Genomic DNA, 26532 nt, shown 5'->3' with positions numbered 1-26532 from the left:
CACCTCTGGCTATGTTAATTTTTTTTCCAAATGATAGCTAATGATGTGTCTTTGTCAATATTGTTCAGAAATTCTACCCAGTATTTTTCTCTAGCTCTAATTTTCGCCTGTCTTGCTCTTTCAGCACAGGTCTTTAACATATTTAGATTAATGTCTGACCGATCATCCTTCCAGTACTGTTTTGCTACCTTGAGGAAATTTTCTCTGTAATTTGAACCTCTTTGTCATCTTTATACCATTTCTTCCAGAAGTTCTTATTACTATTACCAATACTTCTATTTTTAGTTTTGTGTTTATTCTTTGTTTTGGTTCTGTCTTGCTGTAACAGAAGTTGTTCAGTAAGTTTAGTTAGATCATTTAGAAGAGAGTTAATGGTGTAATTTTTTGGGTAAGCTTTAAACCAATTATTCATATTCTCTATAAATTTCCCTTTATCTTTTATAGGTAGTTGTAACCTCTTCCTCCTGCCAGTAACCTGTCTTTTCTTAACATCAAGTGTTGTTAACAATGCTGAGTGATCAGAAAAAAGATTGATTTGTTGCACAGAACAGGTTCGATAAGGTTCATTGTACAAACAAACATAATCTAGTCTACCTCCTAGAATATGTGTTGGTTCAGGCTGACCTATTAATCTTAATTCATTACAAGAATTTACATAGTTATACCATCGACGTCCATTGGTATTAGTGAGATTATGTATGTTAGGTGATGACAAGGCCTCATGATTGGCGTTTAAGTCACCCATCATAAGAGTCTTCTCCTCATACAGGAAATCAGGAAAGTCATGTGGGTCCAAGCTATTACTTGGAACGTACAAATTTACTATATTAATGATGTAATTGTCTAGATGTATTTTTAGAGAAATATTTTCAGTGTTTAGACCAAAAGAACAATGAAATCTTTCCACAGGAATAGACTTTTAACATATGTAACTAATCCTCTAGCAGAATTTTCAGTGCAACTGTGAACGTGTGGAATATAATCTCCGAGCCTAGGACAAAAAGATTCATTTACTCTAGTTTCCTGAAGACATATTATATCAACATCATGAGACAATGCAGAATACTGAAGATCTACAAACCGCTGATATATTCCATTAATGTTCCAACATAATATCTTAATACCTGTACCCACATCCTGTCTAGACCTATCCATTGTTCAATGCTGATTTGCCATTAAACTCTTCTACCATTCTTTGTAGATTTTCTGCTTGGGCTCTAGCTTTTACAACTTCAGCTAGGAGACGCTGGGCTAGTTCATCTGAGATAATATCTAGTGTACTGTTAATTAACTTAGCAGTGATGTTCTTTGGCAGTACAGCCTTACTCATTACCACCTTTCTGTCTAGTTTCTTTTCATCTGTTTTACTTTCTTCTCTAGTAATTATGACATTATCATTACTACACTCATTTTCAGTTTCTATTTCTTTTGGTGTTGTGTTTACATGTGTTTGATTGGTCAGTGCAAATTTATTTGAAACAAATGAAGCCACTTGAGTAACTAGCACACTTATCTGGTCCTGGAGCTCAGTCTGTTTCTTCTGTTGCTCATGCATAACTGACATCAGTTTAGCCATATTTTCTTGCATTATGTTGAACTGTTCTATTGTGGGAACGCAAGGCTGGATGCTGTTGGGTGTAACAGGTGTCTGCTGCTGGTCATCTGCCTGGTGGTTGTTCGTCGTTAGTGGTGGGGTGTTTAACTGTGGAGGGGTGGGGGGAGCAGCAGAAGCAGCAACAGCACCTCCCCAAGCCCACCCTTTCTGTCTCCACTGAGGTACCTGGGTTGCTCCCTGATATTTATTTGTAGTGGCAGCAGCTGAAGAGTTGGTTATTGGTAGTGAGCTGTGATCTTTTGTTGGGCCAGGTTGGGGTCGAAGAGGTCGGGGTGGCAGAGCAACAGTTGACTGACTCCCCATTCACCCGTTTGCCTGGTCAAGTCAGGAGCAGGGAGGACAGGGCGTGCTGGGCAGGCGGTGGAGTGGGCATTATGGTCTCCTTTACAGTTCACACAGCGTGGTGGTACCTCAATGCCAGCATTGATTTTTGCCTGCAGTTCTGAGATTCATGCCCACCAGAACAAAACCTGCAGCAGACCCTCCGTTTGCAGGTTGGAGCCTTGTGCCCCCAGCGGCTGCACCTCAGGCAAAAGGCAGGTGGTTCCCTGTAGACATCTACTGGATGGGGTGAAAGAATAGAAGAGAATCTTACAGTGTCAGGTACTTTCCCTTTCCACAGTGCCACCACTTGTTCCCTTTCTTCACCCCTAACTGTATTCCTCTTTGCCCAGTGTACTTGAGGGTGGTTGAGCACAATGTCCAATTTAGCCTGTAGGGGAAATCTCTTGATGATAATTTTGTCATGATATCGTCAGGATTTGGAGGTATTAATCTGACTCCTTTATATCCCTCTTGGGTAAGGAACGTCACATCTTCTTCTCCTTCTGCTCTAATGTATGGCCTGTTTTTGCCCTTTACATAGGTTATCTTGAGGTCTGGGTGTGATTCAGCCAGTGAGAGAGTCCAGCTGAAAAATTCTTGTTCTGATATGGCAGAATCTCTTTGGCAAGTAGAGTGATGTTGGACCTTTCTCTCTTAATGTATTCTCTTGCTGTTGCTGTTCTTGCTTCTCCCTCTTCTTTTCCTTTCGTTTTTGAGTGCTGCTCAAAAATAGGGTAAATCCTACATCTTCTTCCTGGCCGTCTCCTCTGGTTGTTTTTGGGCTGTTGAAAGTTATTTCCTTGATCTCTCTCTGGATTATTTAGTCCAATCTGTTGTGAGCTGATTGTGCTACAGTTTCCACATTCATCATTATTTCCAGAAGGTTCAGTAGCTAAGCTGGGGATCTCAATTACCTCCGTCATGGTGGCGATGGTGAGGGAGGGTAAATATAAAGGTTATCTCTCCATTAAGTTGGTGGAGTCACCGTTGCCATGACAACGCTGGACCTTACTGCGCATGCGCGGCCGCTTCAAACCAAGTCGCGGGGGAGGTATGCTTGTGAGACCCAACTTTCACAAGGCAAAATAAACTAAGTCCAACAACACCTCACAAGTTCAATAGAGTCTTTGTATTCTTACTGCACTTATACGCTGCTCAGTCAGCTCCAACGGCTGAAACAGGTCTAGAAGTCCAAGAAAGTGGGGAAGAAGTGGGAGGCCGCTGCAACCGCCTCAACTGTGACGAAAACAGGACTCGAAGAGAGAGAGAGAGAGAGACCCCAGCACACACACACACACACACACACACACAAAAGAAAGCCAAAATCATGTTCATTTCATTTTCCTCTTTTTGTGACGGAGGGAAAGACAGACTGAGGAAGATTAAGAACGTAGAGAGAGAGAGAGAGAGAGAGATGAAGGAATGAGTTGTGTTCCGTAAGGTAGCTAGTAAAGAGGACTGTAGTGTAGTGTAGTGTAGTGCAGTGTAGCATAAAATACCGTAGTGTTGCACAGCGTAGTGTAATGTATTGCAAGATGTAGAGAATTCTTTAAATCTTAGGAGCGCAGTGTTCCGTGGCGTAGTGTGGTGCTGTGTAGTGTACCGTGCCGTTCCGTAGCGTGGTGAAGTATTGCGTAGAGTACCGTGGTGTTCCGTAGCGTGGTGAAGTGTTGCGTAGAGTACCGTGCCGTTCCGTAGCGTTGTGTAGTTTGGCTTGGCGTAGAGTACCATGGTGTTCCGTAGCTTCGTGTAGTGTAGCGTAGAGTACCGTGCCGTTCCGTAGCGTTGTGTAATGTAGTGTAGCGTAGTGTACCGTAGCGTAGCGTGGTGTAGCGTGGTATAGGAAAGGTTAGCCACACGCACTCCGCCACACCCTCTGACGGGGGGGAGGGGTGTTTGGGTGAGTGGGTGCCTCCTTCCCCTCACTTTTCCTTTCATCCCTCCCTTCCCTGTTTCTGTGTCTCATTTGTTGTTCTTTTTCTGTAGTTTTTGTTTTCTGTTATTTTTCTCTTTATTCCAGGATTATTAGTTTTCTTTATAGAAGTGGTGGTAGTATTAGAAGTAGCAGTGGTAGTGGTGGTGGTGGTGGTAGTAGTAGTAGCAGTAGCAGTACCAACAGTAGTCGTAGTAGTTGTTGTTGTTGCTATTGTAGTAGTTGTTGTAGTAGTAGTAGTAGTTGTTATTGTTGTTTTAATTATTGTTGTTCTCATTATTCCTACCATTTCTCCTTTCATGTTACTCTACCCTCTTCCCTTTCCTCACCTCTCATTCCTCCCTCCCCTCCTTCACCCCTCTCCCCGCTATTCACACTATCCTTCTCCTCCTCTACCCTGCTCCCCACTCGCCAGCAGGGGAGGGGAGGGGAGGGGAGGGGAGAAGAGGGGGATGGAAAGGGAAATAGGAAGTAGAAAGGGAAAGGAGGAGAGCGAAGCAAAGGGAGGGAAGGTAGAGGATGGGGAGGGAAGAAGGGAAAGGAAACGAGAGATTGGAAGTAGAAGGGGAGGGGAGGGGAAGAAGCGAAGAGGGGAGGGGAGACGAAGCAAGAATATGTAAGAAGGGGGGAAGGGAATTTGAAGAAAATGAAAGGAATGAATGAAAAGAACAGGAAATGAAACGAGGAAAGAAAAGCGATAGAAAATGGAGGAGAGGAAAAAAGGTGAAGAGGAAAGAGGAGAAGGAATGGAAGGGGAAGAAGAGGAAGAAGAAGGGAGAGAAAAGGAAGAGGAAAGAGAAGAAAGGGAAGAGGAGGTAGGAGAAGGGAGAGAAGAGAAAAAGGAAGGAGGGGAAGAAAAAGAAGAGGGAGAGGAGGGAGGAGAAGGAAAAGGAGGGGAAGAGGAGGGAGGAGAAGGAAAAAAGAAAGAGGAGGGAGAAGGAAGAGAAGAAGAGGAGAGAAGAAAAGGAAGAGACAAGGAAAGGGAAGCAACGTATAGTCTTATTCCATGACTCTCTCCCTCTCTCTCTCTCTCTCTCTCTCTCTCATTACGTACTGTATAATCGTATGATGGTGATATGAAGAAAATGGAGACGTCAGCGTAGTGAAAGGGGTAACTTTTTTATTAACAAGAAAGTCGTCCTAAGCTGTATAAAATAATGTGGAAGTAGCAGAATGAGAGAGAGAGAGAGAGAGAGAGAGAGAGAGAGAGAGAGAGAGAGAGAGAGAGAGAGAGTTTTCTTAGCCCAGGAAAATTCGGTCCATGGGGAGAAATTTGCGAGAGCCGAGAAAACAGGACGACAGATGCAGCACTCCACCACACTCTCCACCACACCCCACACTCCACCACACCCCACACGCCACCACATCCCACACTCTCCACCACACCCCCACACTCCACCACATCCCACACTCTCCACCACACCCCCACACTCCACCACACCCCACACTCTCCACCACACCCCCACACTCCACCACACCCCACAGTCTCCACCACATCCCACACTCTCCACCCCTCCCCCCCACACAGCGGTGGTGGATATTAACCCCTTCACTACCACCACAGACTTTATATTTTAATCATGCTTCCTCTCGACTATTTTATTTAAGTTTTACACACACACACACACACACACACACACACACACACACACACACACACACACACACACACACACACACACACACACCTCGCTGGTGCAGTGGTAACGTTCTCGCTTCCCATCTGGTAGACGGGAGTTCGCGCCTCGCTCAGGTTGCGAAAAGTTTCACTGACGAAGTGGGTGGTTACTGTCCCCCTTGAGCAAGGGGACGGGTGTGAGCGTGTGTGAAGGTCACAGCCTTGCCCTTAGATCGGACTATATGAGCTCTCAGCTCCCTTCCGGGAGGGTAAAGTGCTGACGATCACGACCATCAAGTGATCCTGACCGACCCGGTGAATTACACACACACACACACACACACACACACACACACACACACACATTTTTAACTGGAGAGGTCAAATTCAACCTTATATACCCTGTCACTACTAGCTGCCTTGTGTCCCATCATCATCATCATCATTATCATCATCATCATCATCATCATCATCATTATCATCATCATCATCATCATCATTATCATCATCATCATCATCATCATCATCATCTTCATCTCTAATCCTTTCATTTTTCACTTATTCATTTACTATAAATATCCTACTTTTTCTTAGCCTGCCACGCCTCCTCACACCTTCCAACTCACTCGCATATACTCTTTTTATCACTTTATTAATTTATACTCGTTCACTCCATATCACCATACCATCTGTGCACGCTATCTTCACCTCACTTGCCCACGGACTTCCTTGCTCCACATTTTTCACGAATCACGTTATTTCATATTCCATCTACAGTACCCTCCACACTCCACACACATTTCTCAATTAAACCATCTCCACTGTGCTAACTCTTGACATTTCTTTTTCAGGAAGTCTCGTAGTGTAATGTATGTTGGTGTAGGCACTAAAACTCCGTTGCACTCAGTCCTCTGCCTCGTATTAAGGCCTTTATAGCATTAACAACTTTCCTTCCTGTTCCACTCTGCTTTCCACTTCCACTGCACATTTACCCCTTTTCTGTCACTTACCTTTTTCTTTCACTGTTCCCAAGTTCCCAAACACTCTCAGCATTTCAGGTCTTTCTTCATTCACCATAACCTCACACTGGGCGTCACCTTCTCTCCCAACACCCACCACTTTACTCTTATCTCCATTTACTTTCAAGGCACGGTGCTCACAGACATCGACAAAGCTCAGTACCAGTTTGGATGTAACAAGAGCAAAAGAGAAAAGACATCCTCGGGTTAAAAGGGTTTATTTCAGCAGCCACTCTCCAAACAGCTGTGCACAAAAGTTTCTACCCCTGCAGAATAAGGGATTTAGTGGAAAAATGGATTTAGGATGATGATGATGATAATAATGATGATGATGGTGGTGGTGATTATGGTAATTATGATGATGGTGATGATGATGATATGATGATTATGATGATGATGAACAAGAATCATATTTATAAAACTGCCTTTCTAATAGTTCTAATGTGTTGCACATGAATAGGGTGTATGAATAGTTTTGACTTAAACTCTGTGAGATGTGTCTTTACTTTATTCTGGCTGAACTCTTGATATTAAATAATGTGTGGAGAGAGAGAGAGAGAGAGAGAGAGAGAGAGAGAGAGAGAGAGAGAGAGAGAGAGAGAGAGAGAGAGGATAGGGTACAAAGGTAGGTGAGTCTGTGCTATGCAGACAGAAGGTGAACAAAACTCATCTGCCCCCAACTTCCCTTCCCTTCCTTCCGTTCATTATCTTCATTGCTACAAGTGCCGTTTGATGGCAGGTATGTGCAGTTGTGGGCAAAGGGGGCTACAGGGAGAAAGGATACCCTAAGCGTCAGACAAGTTATTTTTGTGTTGTGTAAGATGGGTGGCAATACAATTCTGAGGATTTTTTTTATTTCTGTAACATTACCTGCTGCACAGAGCTCATCTACAGAGAGACTGCCAGCAGAGATGGGCTTTGTACAGTCCAGAATGTCAAAGAAGTAAAGAACTTAGAACTTTCCTCAGTATCCCCCCCCCCCAATACATGTTATTCTCTTGTCAGCATGGATCAATAATTTATGTATGGTACCGGACACTTTGTGACTGCATTTTTGCTCACTTTGTCGTGCTGGTTGTAAAATGCATTTGTAACAGCTTAAATGAATTATATTTTTTTTCGTTTTACTCAGCCTCTTGATGGTCATCTGGCATTTTGACCAGAACATATTCAGTTACTGTACACAGAACACTATTGGCCATCTAGGAGCTAAAACTGTGTATATATATATTCATACATACATATATATATATATATATATATATATATATATATATATATATATATATATATATATATATATATATACAGTATACGTGTGTGTGTGTGTGTGTGTGTGTGTGTGTGTGTGTGTGTGTGTGCGACATCATCATCATCCGGACCTCCTTTCCCACCCTGGGGCAGGGTGAGGAGTAGCAATGTCCAGACAGCCCAAATTTGCACAGTTCAATGGGCCACACTTTCATTCACTCATCATTCAAGCCCCCGGAATCCTGGCTCTATCGGATACACCAAAAACATTCACCACATTCTGTAGCTTCACAGACATATCTGATAGAGTCAATCCGGACACTGCCACGTTAAAAAGGGGTGCCAAATCCCTGATCATGCACTTCTCCTCACAACGTTCATCCAGCCAACTCAGTCTCTTGTCAGTTCCCCAGCCTTACTGACTTCCAAACCTCTCTTCCTCATACACTCATCCATCATATCTCTCCACCATCTCCTTGGTCTACCTCGCCTCCTCCCTCCTTCAAATTCAACTAGATATACCTTTTTCACCACTTTATTGTTATCTGTTCTCTCCACGTGACCATACCATCTCAGTACACTCCCTTTGATTTTGGTGTCCACCGACTTCCTTACTCCACATCTTTCACGAATCACATTATTTCATATCCTGTCCACCTCCCGCACTCCACATACATTCCTCAGCCGTCCCGTCTCCACTGCTTTTGCTTTTGACTTTTCATTTTTCATCCCACACCATAGTCTCACATCCATGTGTTAAAGCTGGCACTAGCACTCCTTCATGTAAGCCTCATGCAGCTGCAACACTCAAGCCTCTGTTTCTTATCAAGGCCTTCATAGCACCAACTACTTTTCTTCCTTGTGTCACTCAACTTTCCACTTCTTTTGCACATTTTCCTCTCTTTTCTAGCACTGTACCCAGATATTTGAACTCTCTCACCAGTCTCTCTCTATTCACTGTAACATCGCACCTGGGGTCACCTTCTCTCTAAATAATCATCACTTTACTCTTTTTTACATTTACTCTCAAGGCACAGTGCTCACAGACATAAGCAAAATTCTGCACTAGCCTACCAAATTCTTGTCTGGTATTTGCAAGCAGTACTGCATCATCAGCATACAACAAATTTGAGATATTCCATCCATCACCATTCATTACCAACGCCATCCCCCTCTCCATTACTCGTGTTTTTACTTCTCTCATCACCCCATCCATATATATATATATATATATATATATGTATATATATATATATATATATATATATATATATATATATATATTGAACAACCATGAGGACATCACACAACCTTGTCGCATGCCCACACCGATCTTGAACCATTCACTTAGATGCCCATTAACCCTTACACTTGCTTCACTACCGTCATAAAAACTCATGACAGCACCTAGCACCTTACCATCTACACCGTACATGCGCAAAACTTTCCACAGTCCTTCTCTGTCTACTTTGTTATATGCTTTTTCCAGATCCATGAATGCCTAAACACCTTATGGTCCTTCTCACAAGCCTTCTCTGTTATCTGTCTTACTGAAAATATGTGATCAATACATCCCCTGCCACACCTAAAGCCACCCTGTTCATCACCCACTAGGACTTCTGATGTCTCTCTTGCTTTCTCTATTATAATTCTTCCACATACCTTTCCTACCACACTCAGTAACTTATGCCACGATAATTCTTGCACTCACTTCGTTCACCTTTATTTTTGTACAGGGGTACAATCACAACCTTTTTCCACACTGCTGGCACAGTTTCACTCATCCATGCCTTCTTACATATCTCCAACAAGCACTTCATTCCACTCTCTCCACTACATTTGAGCATCTGTGCATACACCTCATCCACCCCAGCTGCTTTCCCATTTTTCAGCCACTTCACTGCACTCTTCACCTGTATTAGTGTCACATATGTATATATATATATATATATATATATATATATATATATATATAGATATATATATATATATATATATATATATATATATATATATAGATAGATAGATAGATAGAGATAGATAGATATAGATATAGATATATATATTGTTCACTTAGAATGGATGTACAGACAAGGCTGTATGAAGGTGCAGTGGTACTGACTGCATTATATGGGGCTGAAACATGGAATGTGGGTGTAGCAGAGAGGATGAGTTTGAATGTAATGGAGATGAGGTGTCTGATGAGTATGTGTGGAGTGACGCGTATGGATCGAGTGCGAAATGATGAAATGCAATGGAAAACGATATAGATAGATAAATAGATAGATATAGATAGATGATAGATATAGATAGATAGATAGATATAGATATAGATATAGATATTGTTCACTTAGAATGGATGTAAAGACAAGGTTGTATGAAGGTGCAGTGGTACTGACTGCATTATATGGGGTTGAAACATGGAATGTGGGTGTAGCAGAGAGGATGAATTTGAATGTAATGGAGATGAGGTGTCTGATGAGTATGTGTGGAGTGACGCATATGGATCGAGTGAGAAATGATGAAATGCGATGGAGAACTGGAGTTATGCGAGAGACTGCTGATCGAGTTGAGCAGAGAGTTTTGTCATGGTTTGGGCATATGGAGAGAATGGATGAAGAGCGATTGGTGAAATAGATATCTGGGATCTGATGTGAGAGGTGTAAGGCTGAGAGGAAGACCACGGATAAGATGGATGGACAATGTGAAGAGAGCATTAGATGCGAGAGGGATGTCTGTAGAGCATGGAAGAGTGGCTGTGCATGATAGGGATGACTGGAGAGAAGTTGTGATTGAATAAAAGGTGACACGACCCCGAGGGGATATTCTTCTGGATTTGATCTGGTCAGCTGATCTGGTCAGGTGCGGGTAAGGGGATGGGTCCATTATGATGTAGTAGGGGTAAACTAGCTCTGCTGTCGGGCCCTGCTGCGGATGTCACTGATTTCACTGCGCAGTTGACCCACACACACTGTGGTGCGGTGAGGATCTGTCCCTTCTTCCCTCGGGGCTATGGTATGAGTACGGTATATGTGTGTGTGGATAAGTAAATTGAGAGTGCGTCTTCCTGTCTCTGCTACCCCCCTTTCATGGTGGGGGGGGGAAGCAACCTAGGTACAGTATATACTGTAGATAGATTTTGCCTTCTGTGTCACCACCAAAAACCTCACTGCCTGCGAGTTTGAGATTATCAAACTTATAAGGAACGTATTATTGAAATTTGATTAGAATTAGAGAGTGTTATTTTTTGTTGCATAATTTTCACGTACAAGCATGCTTACACTTTTTTATCCTCAGCCTTCATGAACATCATTCCATTTCACCACTCAAAGGAATTTTTAGTTTCCACTTCCTCATCCCAGTCCCTCTTCTCAGTTTCGCCATACGATTTCATTTTTCCCCCTTCATTTCTTCCTTTAATAAAAATACTATGATGGCAGTACATTACTTCAATCATCACTTTAATTTTTTTTTTTTTTTAATGCAGTAGTGCTTCTTCTTCTTTTTTTTTTTTTTTTTTATACTGGGCATCCTTTATAAATGAAATTACAGTACTGTATTGTGTGTTAATACCTGTTGCTAGGATGATCTTTGGATGTAAGTGCTGTATCACATTCAGTAACTCTTTAATGCCATATCCCTTATGCCTTCCCCCTAAAAATAAGTATAATGTGACTGGTTCTCAGTGACAGGTGGATTAAATGGGTGGGAATGGAATACTGAAAGGAGATTGGATTTCCTGTTTCTATAATGTTTCAAATCACATGGAGGCCATCTTCAGAGAAACCATCATTTAAGATGATGGATTTTGTATAAACTAAATTGTTAGAGAAATAAGGAACATAAGCTACTTCCTATGTCTCCCTCTGATCCATTTTACTAGCTTATTTGGATAAAGTAAATGGCAAGTCTTAATGTTACAGTGTCTCAGTATGTTCATATTGAAAAATATCACAATAAGCATGTCAGTCAGTATGTGGACATTTTTCTTCCTCTGTATAAACTCACATGTCCCTAATTTAACCATTCTCCTCTTGCAGACAGTGCGCGGTCACTCAGCACCGGGACACTCAATGCTTTTGTCAGGGCACTGCAGCTCTCTGAAAACCCCCCCATAACACCAAACAGAGCTCCCATCCCACCCACAAGACCACCCATTCCACCTACACAGCCACCAGTCACACCTACGAGACCACCCACAAAATTCCGATTCCAGAATGACCAATCAAGCAATGGAAGAACCTCCTCACGCATTACGTTCATCCCACAGGTGAGACACTTGAGTACTAAAATTGTTGTGTTCTATATAGGGTATGCTGTATAATATATATATATATATATATATATATATATATATATATATATATATATATATATACACTCGTATGTGTACGAATATATATATATATATATATATATATATATATATATATATATATATATATATACCTGTATACACTCGTATGTGTAAGAATATATATATATATATATATATATATATATATATATATATATATATATATATATATATATATATATATATATATATATATATATCAGCAGCAGCAGCCTTTGAGGTCCACTGCAGGACCGGCCTATTCCTACCGAAGCAGGGACACAGCCAGTGTATCTCTACCCAGTGGCATAGGCTGTCTGGTAGAGACTATGTAGGGTGAGAAGTGCTTAGTGTGACTGTAGAGTTGTAGTGACTTTGGATGTGTTTGTAGTCTGTGAACCAAGTGTAATCGGCCCGCCTTAAGCCAATTGGGTGCAAGCATACTGGTATGCGACACTGGTTCAACCACAGCACCCCTTGTGTACGCCAAAGTAGCAAGTGGCTTGATGAACGCTTCCCAAAGTTTTTACAACTCTGGCGGGAGGCGAACCCACGCTCACCAGCTTGCAAAACGCACACTCTACCACTATATATATATATATATATAGATATATATATATATATATATATATATATATATATATATATATATATATATATATATATACAGTATATGATTTTTTTTTCTTGATCTGGAGAAGGATGCCTTTACATGGTGGCACTGATATGGCCAGGTGGCTTTACTCCTAGTTGTACAAACGTCTCTCAACTCCCTCACTATCCTCTGAAAGGAAAATACTGTAGTAGACTGCAGAAGGAGAGCATGTTCAACCTGCAGTTTACCAGTTCATATTTTCAGATGAGCCTTGGGCCACTACTTGTTTGATCCTTTTTCTGTGAGAGATCTCCCCTAATCTGAATAAAAATATGTGGATTTTTTTTTTTTTTTTTTTACGTGTCCGACTCTGGGCAAAGGCTTCAGGGCCTATTTGTCGGGAGCAGTGACCCATTCCGAGGCCCAGTAGCCCTCCTACACCTCCACATGTCACCACTTTGGTGCTAACACCCACCATCCATATTGAATACATGCTAGGGCTGTCTCATACAGGATTGGTGTATTGGTATTAGTGGGGGTATTTTTATGATATGTCAGCGGGTCATCTGGTAGATCAGGAAAGTCTGCTTTTTTTTATAGGAAATTCAAATCCTTAAAACTGTTCCCTGCCCCAGCCGGGATTCGATCCTGGGTCATTAGGACCACGGGCCGCCTCTGTACCGATTCAGCCACCGCCTCCCCCAGGTGGCAGGAGTAAAATAAAAGAAGTTACTATCTTGAAGGTGCTGATGGAAAATGTTTATACTGTACAGTAACTACTTTTACCTTGAGAGGTCTCCTGTAAGCTTAGTAAAGGTGGTAGCAAGAATATATTGTAAAAGCTGTTGCTAGTGAAATGTGAATTATGTCATACTGAAGGGGCTAGTGGAGATTGTATCTAACCTCTTTACCATGAAGTGTCTCATTTAAGCAGAATCCAATTCTCTTCTGATAACTGGAATAATATAAAAAGGACATCACCATGTTGAAAAGTTTAATGGCATAAGTTTCTAATCCTGTCAGTACAGCAACTTCAGTGTCTCCTGACTTAAATATGATCACTTAGTACACTTAAAATGACAAAAAATTGCCATACAGAAGGGCTTAAAATATGACACAGTATAAAATACATAAAACACCATATTCACATGAATTTCTGAAAGTCATACATTGATACAGCAGTAGCATCCCTCAGGGCCTTTGTCTTACAGATTTTGCTGTATTGTTGGCATATGTTAGCCACTCCTAGCGCATTCTGTATAATACAGTATGAATTGTTTATTCCATGTGGTATAGAATTTGGCTGTTAGCTCCAAATCTTAGTCTGGTGTTTTATTTTAATTTTCATTAAATTCATAATACTAGAAATGAATTTGTTAAGCAACATTGGGTCTGGTTAGTACTTGGATGGGTGACCGCCTGGGAACACCAGATGCTGTTGGCATCCCTACGTGTCAAGTGGGGTTGGTGGAGGATTAGTGCCCCTCCCTGTAAAAACAATAAACTCTAAGCCCTTGGCCATCCCGTTTGGGATACATGGCGTCTGGCAATGAATGAATGAATGAAAATTTGTTTGGAGTACAGGACACATACAGTACATGTAGAAATTCAAAATCAAACTGAGATCATTATAATTCTGAAGTGTTTGCTGTTAATTCAGTACAATATTCTGTACCCGTACGTATTTTGGTTGTGATACAAGCCCCTCAAAATTTTTTGTAGTTTTCTGGTTGCTGTATTGTATTTTGTGCTTTGAACTGTAATTCTTTTGTACAGCAGAATTCACTTTTTAATTCATACTTCGTTTCACCCATACATACTTAACATCTCATTAGGTGGGAAAAAAGGTCATGATGATGATATACACACATGTAATGTGTGTTTCTCCAACATGATGATGATATGTTGATAATATTGATAATGGTGCTTTGTGTATCCTTTTCAGGACCGTGTTGAGCGTGTCCGTCGTCCACTGCTTCCGTTCCCTGGAGCGGTGTTCTCTCCCACGACCCCTACCACCACGCCCCGACCCCGTGCCAGCCTTCCTCTGGCAGCCAAGCTGACAACACCCACTCCACCTCGACCTAAACCCTCTGTAGGCAACTCCTTCCCTGATGTGAACTACGAGGATTATTATTATGATGACTATTACTATGATTACTATGGTGATGGCAACAGCTCTAATTTGGGTGATCTGGGTCCCCTTGATCCCCCGTCAACCTCAGGAAGCCAGGCCAGTTTTCGCTTCACCACCACCACCCAGCCGTCACCCCAGGCTTCCCCTAAACGTTTTAGATATTCCTCTGTTTTGTCTAGTAATGACAAAACCACCACCAGGAGGCCACCACCCAAGCATGAGGCTCCTACCAGAACACATCACACCTTCCCTCAGAGACCTTCCCCCACAGAAAAACCCACAATACCTGAGAGACCTGTCGTTCCTGAGAGACCTGTCGCTCCTGAGAGACCTGTCGTTCCTGATAGGCCTCCTGTAACTGAGAGACCCAGTGTAACAGAGAGACCTTCACTGGCAGACCGATTCAGGAATAGAGATGATGATGATGATGAAAACGCAGCTGGACGTTACTCATCTTTGTCTGAACTGATTGCCCGATTGAAGAACCAGGATCAGGATGATCCTCCCCAGGCTGATCCAGCAGGCGATCACAATGCATTAGGTGACACTGATTCAGGCAACCGTGATAGTCGTTTCCTGCCTCCCTCTCGTTTCCTTCCTGACACCACAACCACAGCAAGAACATCAACGACTGCTAGAACAGCACCATACTCAACACATAGAACAACAACATCCACTGCAACAAGAACAACACCATACACAACAGAAAGAATGATACCTTTCACACTGCCAAGAACAACATCTACAACAGCTAGAACAACCTCAGCTGCTCCACCATCTATACCAGTAACAGAGGGAATGTATGTGGATGATGAAGAGAAAGGAATGGAGGTGCGGATTACCAACTCAACAGAGAGTTCAGTTGTAGTGGCCTCAGTTCAGACATCACACAGTGTCAGCCTTGCTGAGGACAAAAGGGACTGGGTGACCACTCGGCCTTCTGCACCATCTGTCACTGGTGCCCCTGCTTCAGTTGGTGCTGTCACACAACTATTGGAAGATACCACAAGTAGACGACAACTCTCAGATATACATGAGACAGTGGATGTTGCTCCAGCCATCATTGGTAGCCCTACCCCGGGACCAACTCCCCAGTTTTCCACGCGGCCTCCTAAACGCCTGGATGATGTATACCCCAACATCAATAGTGATGACAGTATATATGATGAGCCACCACAAGAGACAAGACCAAGGATAGAAACACTGTTTGACATTGAGATCAATACCAAAAACCAGACTGTTTCAGCTACCTTGCAAAATGGTGGTCAAATCCAGGATTCATCTCCCTTCCTTATACCTATCCACACTCCAGAGGACCCAGTGGAGATTCTCACTACACTGCCAGTAACTTCTCCCGCCACTTCTACCTCTTCTTCTTTAGAAGATCTACCAAAATCATCTGTGGTGGATGTATCAGCTTTCCTTCCCCCAGGGTATGAACTTACCACTGAGGAAGAACCATCATCCACCACAGTCCAGGAGCCTTCCTTACATAATCCCACAACTGTCCATAGTTCTACCACACACAAATCTACCACACCTGAGAGTCCAACCACACATAAATCCACCACAGTTGAAAGTCCAACCACACATAAATCCACCACAGCTGAGAGTCCAGCCACACATAAAACTACTACAGCTCACAGTCCAACCACACAGACATCCACCACATCCCACAGTCCTATAACAGACAAGCCCTCAAGCACAGCAGGAGTCTCCCTTTTTGACCTCTTCCCTGCTGTTCAGTCAACAACTGAGTCCATCAAGACAGAGGAAGTGCTGGCAGGAATCAGGGTGGTGGATGCATCATCATTCCTACCACAAGGTTACAGACCCTCAGAGCAACCACCACAAACCACCACAGTTAGAACATCTTCCATACCAAGTGTAGATATCTCTGCCTTCCTGCCTGCTGATTACAAGCCCACTGAGCCACCTCCAAGACGAGTGTCACCACCAAAATCAAGCATAAAGACTGTGGATGCATCTGCTTTCTTGCCGGCAGATTACAAGCCTTCAGAGCAACCAGTGACTGAGGGTGTGGTTGTACAAACAGTTGACATTTCAAAGTTCCTCCCATCTGATTATAAGCAGAAACAGGAACCTACTGAAAACCCTATCAAAGTTCCTGAAGTGCAGACTGTTGACATCTCCAAGTTCCTGCCACCAGGTTATAAACCCACAGAAGCCCCTGCAAAAACTCCTGAAATCCAAACTGTTGACATCTCTAAATTCTTGCCACCAGGTTATAAGCCAACAGAAGCTCCTTCAAAATTCCCAGAAGTTCAGACAGTCGATATCTCCAAGTTTTTACCCCCAGGTTTTAAGCCCACAGAAGCCCCTTCCAAGACCCCTGAAGTTCAGACCGTTGATATCTCCAAGTTCCTCCCAGCAGGGTATAAACCAACTGAATCCCCTACAAAAACTCCAGAAGTACAGACAGTTGATATATCAAAGTTCCTACCTCCAGGCTTTAAGCTTAACAACAATACCACCACAACCACAGCAGCCACTACAACAGAGCAAAGTGGGCCAAAGGGTCTGGTGTTTCCACGAAGACCAAATCGCCCATTAGGTATCACTACTAAGCCACCTCGCCCAACTCCCTCAGGACCTCCCCCAGTCAAGGTCACATTCAAAAACCTGTGGGAAGCGTGAGTATCAGATTTATTTGATATACAACAAGATTTTTTATAATCTTACATTGGACTTTCATTTTTGCTGTAAGTCCATGGTAAATTAAGGAAAACTGCCTAGTAAAGTTTAATTGCTACCTGTAAAAATGCAGAAAATTTTACTTGTGTTTCATTGCCACTGTACCTATAAAGCTGATTCGTCTGTTTCCTCCATTTATTAGTTCCAGTTATAAGGAAAAAGTTGCTATATTTTGGTACATACAGTATCCCAGTATCCCTGACTTGTACTAAAGAATACCTGTTACAGTATCTCTTATCAGCAGCCTTTTTCTTTACTAGATGATGACAACAGTAATCTTTTATCAGCTGTTTTTTCTTTGCTAGTGTGAAGACAGCTGTAATCTCTTATCAGCATCTTGTTTCTTTACTAGTGTGAAGACAACAGGAATCTCTAATCAAGTCATTTTCTTTACTGCAGTGTAGTGACAACAGTAATCTCATAGCAAGTCTTTTTCTTTATTAGCATAAGGGGAACAGTAATCTCATATCAACAGTCTTGTATCTTTATTAGTGTGATGACAACAGTAATCTCATATCATCTTTTCTTTACTAGTGTGAGAACAGTAATCTCTTATCAGCAGTCTTTTTCTTTACCAGTGTGAGGACAAAACAGGCTCTTACAAGCATTATATATATACTGTCCTGTATATATACAAGCAATATATATACTGTACTGCATATATATATATATATATAATATATTTTTATTATTAGTGTGAGGACAACAACAGAGTTCACTGGGTGGAAGACAACAACTCAGGCCACACCAGCTAAGGGGGTTATGCCAAAGAAGTCAGGTGACCTTACCACGACCACTACTACTACTACCACAACTACTACTACCACCACCACCACTACCACTACTACACCTAGACCCACAACACCAGGTATGTAATAGTTAATGGTTTGGGGTGCATTATTCGTTTAAGTATAGAGTTGTCTTGTGTGTATTTACCTATTTGTAGTATACAGGAATTGAGCTAACCATGAATTGTCCAGTCTCCATATCTACATTTATCCAGTATAGTTTTAAATACATGGGTGCTTTTTGCTTTCACCACTTCCTTGTCTAAGCTGTTCCAAGTACTTATACTTCCGTTTTGGAAACTGAACCTTTTGAGATCATTAAGGCATCTGCTCTTCCTCAGTTTAAATTCATGACCTCTTGTTTGTCCTTCTTCCAAGATAAAAAGATTCTCTCTATCCACCTTTTCCAGACCTCTTACATTTCTAAATGTAATCAGATCTCCTCTTTCCCATCTCTCATGCTGTGTTGGCAACTTCAGTTTTTTCCAATTTCTTCTCATAGGTCAGTTCTCTTAAGCATGGTATCATCCTCGTAGCCATCCGTTGTACCTTCTCCAGTTTATCAATATGCTTTTTCAGATGAGGTGACTATATCACAGCTACATATTCTAGTCTTGGTCTTATTATGGGCATCATCAATTCCCTCAGCATTTCCTCTTCCATATAATTAAAAGCCACTCTCATGTCGGTCAGTAATTCATATGTGCCTCCAATGATTTTATTTATATGCTTTTCTGGTGACAGGTCATCTTGTGTAATCACTCCCATGTCCTTCTCTCTCTCTCTCTCTCTCTCTCTCTCTCTCTCTCTCTCTCTCTTTTGCTAATTATCTTACTGAGCATTTTATATATCCAATTTGGTTTTTTTCCACGAACTCCCATTTGTAACACGTGATGCTTCTTGGCACTGAACTCAGTTTTCCAAGTCTGGCTCCAGTTGTGGAGTTTGGTCAGGCCCTCTTGCAGCTCTATACAGCTATCAACACATTTAATATGTTTCATGATTTTAGCATCATCTGTGAACATACTCATATAACTATTAAACCCTTCTGGCAAATCATTTATATACATCAGAAACATTATTGGAGCCAAGACAGAGCCCTGGGGCACTCCACTAGTCACGTCTTTCTATTGTGAAACCTTGTCACTTATGACTGTTCCCATCTGCTGTCCAACCAGATAATCTTCCATCCACTTTAATAGTTTCCCATGCACTCCATCAAAGGTCTTCATCTTCCACAGCAATCTCTTATAGGGCACCCTGTCAAATAGTTTCCTGTGGTTTAGTAAGACACAATCTGCCCACCTCTCTCTCTCTCTTGTATGACATCTATCACCCTAGTATAAAAACTTAGTAGATTGGTAACTGAATTGTCTTGGTGTTATCACTTCATTTTCTTCTAAATACCTAATCCATCTTTTTCTGATAATTTCCACTTAAATTTAACATACAACACTAGCAAGTGATACAGATCTATAGTTGGGTGGATCTTCCTTATCTCCTCCCTTGAAGATTGGCACAATACAGTATTTGCTCTTTTCCAGTCTTTAGGTACCTGCCCATTTTCCAGAGAGCTCTTTATGATGACATAAACGGGCCACATTGATTGATCAGCACATTCTTTCAGGATCCATCCAGCCACGTTGTCCGGTCCCATTGCTTTCCTGACATCCAAGTCCTTCATCATCTGCAGCATCTCATTCTTGTCATCTGTAATTTCTGCCATTCTCGTTGTCCCAGTTTCCATTTCAGGTTCATTAAATTCCTCTTCCAGTACATAAACTGACTGCAGCTTGTTGTTCGTCATTTTGCACAAAATTTAATCTTCTTGTCTTTCATAAGTTTCATCTCCATTGCTCAATCATGCTATACACTCTTTAACTTTCATTTTGCCATGTACAGATCTATAAAACCACTTTGGTTCTTTTTTACATTAAGTTACAATATGTTTTTCATACTTCCTTTCTTCTTCTCTCCGTATCTATTGGTAAAGAGGTGGCTCAATTGGTAAAGAGGTGGCCTGCAGTCCTACCGGACCCAGGTTCAAATCCTCGCTGGGGCAGGGAACAGTTTAAGGGTTTGAATTTCATAAAATCAGACTTTACTGATCTACCAGAAGACCCGCCAACATGTCGTAAAAATACCTCCGCTAATACCAATACACCGCTCGCTGGCTCAGTGGTAGCGTTCTCGCTTGCCATCTGGCAGACGGGAGTTCGCGCCTCGCTCAGGTTGCGAAAAGTTTCACTGATGAAGTGGGCGGTTACTGTCCCCCTTGAGCAAGGGGACGGGTGTGTGCATGTGTGAAGGTCACAGCCTTGCCCTTAGATCGGACTATATGAGCTCTCAGCTCCCTTCCGGGAGGGTAAAAGCTGACGATCACGACCATCAAGTGATCCTGAATGACCCGGTGAATTACCCGGTGAATTACCAGTCCTGTATGAGACAGCCCTAGCATGTACTCAATATGGACGGTGGGTGTTAATGCCGAAGTGGTTACATGTAGAGGTGTATGGCATGTAGGAGGACTACTGGGCCTTGAGAGCAGGCTGTACAGTCTATGGCCAGAGTTGGACACATAAAAAAAAATATATATATATATTCATTTCTAACCTTCTTGTATTCCTTCCAGGCCCTTTCACTATGCCTTCTTCTCACATTATTCCATGTTGTGTTTCTTGCCTCAAGTGCCTTTTTACACCTATTGTTGAATCATTCTTTCTTCTTTTCCATTGCCATGGAGAATTTTGGGACATATTTACTAATCCCTGTTTTCTACACATCCATCAGAAACTGATACTTCTTATCAACATTTTTGACCGCATTCATTTCACTTGTCTACATTTTGGAAGTAGTTCCTTAGGGAAGCAAAGTCTGCTTTTCCATAATTATATATATTTTCTCTGTGTTTTTTATTTCTTTCACCCTCCCTTACTCCCACCACTTCCATCTCAATAACCATCTATCATTTTTATCAAGGGGGCAATGGTAGGTTATATTCTTCACATTGTTTGTGTCCTTCATGAATACCAGGTCCAGTCTTCATAGTTTGTTGTCTCCTCAAGCTCTTGTATTTTCTTTGAGTTTGCACATTTTCCATCATTATGTCCATCAGTTTCTTGCCCCATATTCTCTCATTGCTCCCAGCATCCATATTTTTCCAGTCAACTTCTCAACATTTAAAATACCCCATGAGGATTGGAAGTCAGGTATAATTATTCCCCTGTACAAACGAAAAGGGGAATAAGAAGTGTGTAGTAATCATCAGGGGCAATTGACTTCTCAGTGTAATAGGAAAAGTATATGGTAGGATACATATTGGCTGAGTTAAAGAAATAACAGAAGATTTAGTTGGAGAAGAACAGGGAGGTCTTAGGAAGGGAAGAGATTGTGTAGATCAGATATTCAGTCTTAGGTCTGTAGTGGAAAAGTTTCTAGAGAAGGGAAAGAAATTGTATGCGGCCTTCATGGATTTGGAGAAAGCATATGACAGGGTGGATAGACAAGGATTGTGGAAAGTATTAAGAATATATGGAATAGATGGGAAGCTGTTGAATGCTGTGAAGAGCATGTATGAGGGTGCTAAGGCTGCAGTGCATGTGGATAGTGAACTGAGTGAATTTTTCTATTTGAAGGTTGGGTTGAAACAGGGTTGTGTCATGTCTCCATGGTTGTTCAATCTGTACATGGATGGGGTTATAAAAGAGATACAAGGTTGGGCAGTGGATGTTGGAGTGGCCCTAATGAGAGAGGCCAGTGTTTAGAAACTCCCTGTAGGTACTATTGTTTGCAGATGATACTGTGTTGTTAATTGAAGACGAAGGGGAGCTGCAAGGCTTGGTGGATGAGATTGGGAGAGTGTGTAAGAAATGGAATCTAAAGGTGAATGTAGGGAAGAGTAAAGTTATGGTCTTCGAGAGAAGTGACGTCAGTGAATGTACAGTGAGGCTGGATGAGGAGGAAATGGAAAATATGAGTACGTTTAAGTACTTGGATAGTGTGATGAGTAAGGGTGGAAGTTTGGAGGGTAAAGTGCTTGAATAGGTATGGCAAGGAAGAAAGGTTGCTGATTCTTTGAAAGCAGTGATAAGAAACAGGGAAGTGAGCATGGAAGTGAAAAAGTTACTGCATGACAGTATTGTGATACCAACTCTGACGTATGGAAGTGAAGCTTGACGTTGTTGGAGGGACACAAGTCAAGAGTGAGAGCTGTGGAAATGAGTTATTTGAGAGGAACATGTGAAGTCACATGGAGAGACAGATTGACAAATGAGGATGTGAAGGAGTGTTGTGGTGTGGATGTGGATGTGATAGGAAGCATTAGGAGAAACACATTGAGGTGGTTTGGCCATGTGGAGAGGATGGAGACAAGGAGAGTGTATGTGAGTGAGGTGGAGGGGGAAAGGGGGAGGCCAAGGATGAGATGGAGGGATGGAGTGGAGAGGTATATGAGAGATGGGGGTGTGAGTTGGGAGCAGGGCAGTGAAATGGCGGGGGACAGGGCAACGTGGAGGTGATTTGTTTGTGGCCACCCCGTATGGGATTAAGGCATCTGGCAATAGATAGATAGATAGTAAAAACTGATTGGAAAGTTTTATATAGTGCTTCACAAATATCTTTCTCTTGTGTATAGATCATCCCCTCATCCATAATGGACTGTATTTTATCTTTAACTTTGGTTTTGCTTTGGATGTAGCTATAAAATAGCTTCGGTTGATCACTACTTTTATTTATAAGGTCTTCCCCAAACTGTCTTTGGGCTTCTCTCTTTATCCTTGTATAACTGTTTCTTTCCTCTTTATAGTTATTATATGCCCTCTCACTATTGTGTCTTCTGTATCCATTCCCCAACAAGTCTCTTTTTTCTTTTGATTTTTTCCATTCTGTATTAAGCCATTTCCTTATTTTCTTTTCTGCTCTTTGTGCTGTGGGATGTAATTTTGGACTCCAGTTTCATAAAGTTCGCAGAATTTTGTACATACAGTAAATCCTTGTATTTGGACGCATTTTACTTCGATGCCTCGTTTTTCGCGTGAGAAAAAAGTTTCCGAGTTGTCTCACAATTCGCGAATTTCCCCACAATTCGATGCTTCCAGCCGGCAGCCGACACTCAGCAGACAATGTGTACCGATACTCAGTCTAGGCACTGTCCATTTTTCTATGCATCAGTTTTCCAAGATCTTTATACAGCAGGTCCAGCGGGGCAGTAGACACACGTGAGTTTGTTATTGTTTATGATCGTAATGTATGATCTTCAGCCGTGTTGTGAATACACAGCAGGTCCAGCTGGGCAGTAGACACACGTGAGTTTGTTGTTGTTTGTGATCATAATGTACGATCATCAGCCGTGTCGTGCTACTATTTCTTAACAGAGAATCGTTACATGTTTCTCGCAACACTATTTATTTTTGTTTTGATGGACAAATACCTGAAATGGATGTGAAATAAAGCTTATTGATATTTAAGGAAGGAAAGAATAATAACCGTCCCAATACAGAGCTGGTAGACTCAGCCCACCAATTTTTGATTCTGTTTGACCATATTACAGCCTCTCTTCCTTGTAGCTGTGAGTAAAATAATGTTGTTACAATTTCTTCCCTCCTTATGGTGACAAAGAGGGCACATAAAATGACTGGGGTTTAGTTGACCTACTTTGATGTCGAAAATTAAATAATCTGGTGAAAAGTGGCAGCTTTTCCTTAGTGACATCAGGAACTAACTCATCCACTCTTAACACACCTTCACTTGCCACTCAAGCCAGTCTTCACTTTATTTCTGGTGAGGATTTTTGGTGTTGCAGCTCTTTATAATAGTTTTAATGTCTTTTCAGGCACATGTTTATTGTGTTATGCTGTTTTAGCACTAGCAAACACTCTTCATTTAATTTTGGGTAGGGCCTGTTTGGTGTTATAGTACTTTCTGATAGGGTAGGTACGTGTCCTACCGGAACACTCCTATATTTTTCCCATTGATTCGTAACTCCACACTTAGACGTTTCACGGTTCACGAGGCTTTGGCGGAACATCCAAGCAGCCAAAAACAAGGATTTACTGTATAACATTTAAATCTTGTCCTCTAAGCTCCTTTTCCCAATCTATTTCTAAGAAGTACTTCTTTAGGTCATGGTAGTTTCCATTTTTGTAGTTTAGGCTGTTTTTGTAATGCTCATTACTATGTCATATGCAATCCTGAAGTTGCAATTTAATACTGCATAGTCGCTTTTGCCAAATGGAGGGTGGGACATTATCCTGTCAATATCATTTTCTTGTCTGGTAAATATAAGCTGGATCATCAAGTCCTCTTTTTCTGGTGATTTCCTTTACATGATATGTTAGGAAAAACTCCTGCACAAGGTCCAGGAGCTTTTGGTCCCAACATCTTTCATGGCTTCTTACATCTAGAGTATTCCAATTTATATTTGTATTGAAATCTTCAGTTAATATAATTCTTCCAGATTTCTCTTCCATTTTATTTTGAATTGTACTCTCTGCCAGGTCTTCATATTCGCCTCTTTCTCAGGTGTTTGTTCTGGGTGGCATGTGTAAATGGTGTGTGTGTGTGTGTGTGTGTGTGTGTGTGTGTGTGTGTGTGTGTGTGTGTGTGTGTTTATATAGAAAAATGAGTGAAAAATTAAGAAAAGAATTATGAATATGTCTGCATGAAATAGGAGACTGTGAAGAGAACACTTAGGTGGGCAGGACATTAGGAGAGGATGGATATGGCTGCACTGACAAGGAGAGCTGAGGAGTGGGAAGTACAGGGACTAGAGCCAAGAGGAAGGGCTCAGTTGAGATGAGCAGATTGTGTAAGAAGGAATATTAGTTGATTTGGAGAGGAGCAGTGGAAGTAAATGGCAGCAAACAGGGACAGGTGGAGAAAGATGGTGGAGACGGTGGTGTCTTCAGTTTGATCAACTTAAACTAGATATCAGTATGTCGTCCTCTCGATGTTGACAATGGCTGTGTTTATGCAGAATTGTTATGTATACATCAGATGTTATTCTGATTTGATTCTCTGCTAAAGGTGTGTGCGGTGATAACTGTCGTCTGGCAGCAACATTGAAGATCATCAAGGGTCGAGAGTGGCAGCCGGAACTGGCCAACCGAGACACACTGGAGTGGCAGCAGCTGGCCAACACAATTGAAATTGAGGTAATTTTGTCTTTTATTCTTGTCTGGTATTAGAGTTGTCAAACACAAAATAGCTGTGGCTTATAGGCAACAGTTTGAATCTTGGAGATTGCTGCAAGTATTTTTAGCATGTCAAATGCTACCAGGGATATAGGTTATTTTCCCACTCTTAAATACTCTGGTCTGTGGTAGCCTAGCCTTGGTCGTGCATGCTATTTAGAGGATAATATGGGATTGACTTTTTTTTTTTTCATGTCAGCTGGGGGGGCCTTCCAGCACCTCATCCTTAAAGGTTAATTTTGCATGTCACAAATTATTCTTTTGTATTCTTCACATTGAGGTTGGAGCATCATTTTTGTCACATATTATTGTCTGATCTGTGTAATTACATTCCATCTTGACTTGGTGAAACTTATTACCATGTATAAACTTTTCTTTGATTTTACCCTTATGTTGAGGCTGGAACATCAATCTATAGCATTGCGATCATCAACTTATCAGTGTAATTATATTGCAGCTTGACTCACTGTACCGTGTGAGTCCATTGGCCCCGTGGTACGACCGTGTGGAAATTGATGCTTTCCACCCAGGCTCTGTGCTGGTGGACTACATTCTTCACCTCACTGAGATATCCGACACCCTCGACACGACTGACCTCAAGCAGGTGCTCAACCAGCAGACAGCAGCTGGCCACGTTCTGGATGAGGAAACAGGGGAAACTCACCCAGCTTTCATCCTTGGCAACTACACCCTTGACCCCAAAGCCACAGACTTCATAGGTGAGGCACATAATGTTATTATACTGAGGTATTCAAAAGAAATTATTAGCTATTAGTTCTTGCTACAGTACAGTATGAATTAAATTTGATCACTGTATAGTGTCTTAGATTTCAGTAGTTCTTCATTCACTGTATTACATATCAGATGTTACAGCTTGAACTCTGAATGACTATGAAACTTGTACACCTGTCAAAAAAAGAATCATTACACAGAGGGTTGATAGATACGAGGCTTTGCAGGCAGTGTTGCTTGATCCAGTAAGGCTTCAGATCATACATCAAAAGCCTCAGA

General features: G+C 41.7%; 1 protein-coding gene and 1 pseudogene across 1 annotated transcript in view; both read left to right on the top strand.

Moving 5' to 3' along the window:
- LOC145407662 (uncharacterized) overlaps window positions 1-995 on the top strand; it is an 82540-nt pseudogene extending 81545 nt beyond the window's left edge.
- Window positions 996-11344: 10349 nt separating this feature from the next.
- Window positions 11345-26532, top strand: part of LOC145407661 (uncharacterized) — a 28264-nt gene continuing 13076 nt past the window's right edge. The window contains exons 1-9 of the mRNA XM_080278531.1: window positions 11345-11357; window positions 11801-11875; window positions 11933-12030; window positions 14637-15390; window positions 15580-16341; window positions 16447-17482; window positions 18239-18411; window positions 25355-25482; window positions 25979-26240. Of these exons, the coding sequence (XP_080134657.1) occupies window positions 11345-11357; window positions 11801-11875; window positions 11933-12030; window positions 14637-15390; window positions 15580-16341; window positions 16447-17482; window positions 18239-18411; window positions 25355-25482; window positions 25979-26240 (3301 nt within the window). The remainder of the gene's footprint in view (window positions 11358-11800; window positions 11876-11932; window positions 12031-14636; window positions 15391-15579; window positions 16342-16446; window positions 17483-18238; window positions 18412-25354; window positions 25483-25978; window positions 26241-26532) is intronic.

This window comes from Coenobita brevimanus, chromosome 74, assembly GCF_032717465.1.
Source record: "Coenobita brevimanus isolate Jiangsu-jjx chromosome 74, ASM3271746v2, whole genome shotgun sequence".
NCBI classification, from domain to species: Eukaryota; Metazoa; Arthropoda; class Malacostraca; order Decapoda; family Coenobitidae; genus Coenobita; species Coenobita brevimanus.
Note: the sequence above shows the minus strand (reverse complement) of the source record. Positions and strands in the feature narration are given on the sequence as shown.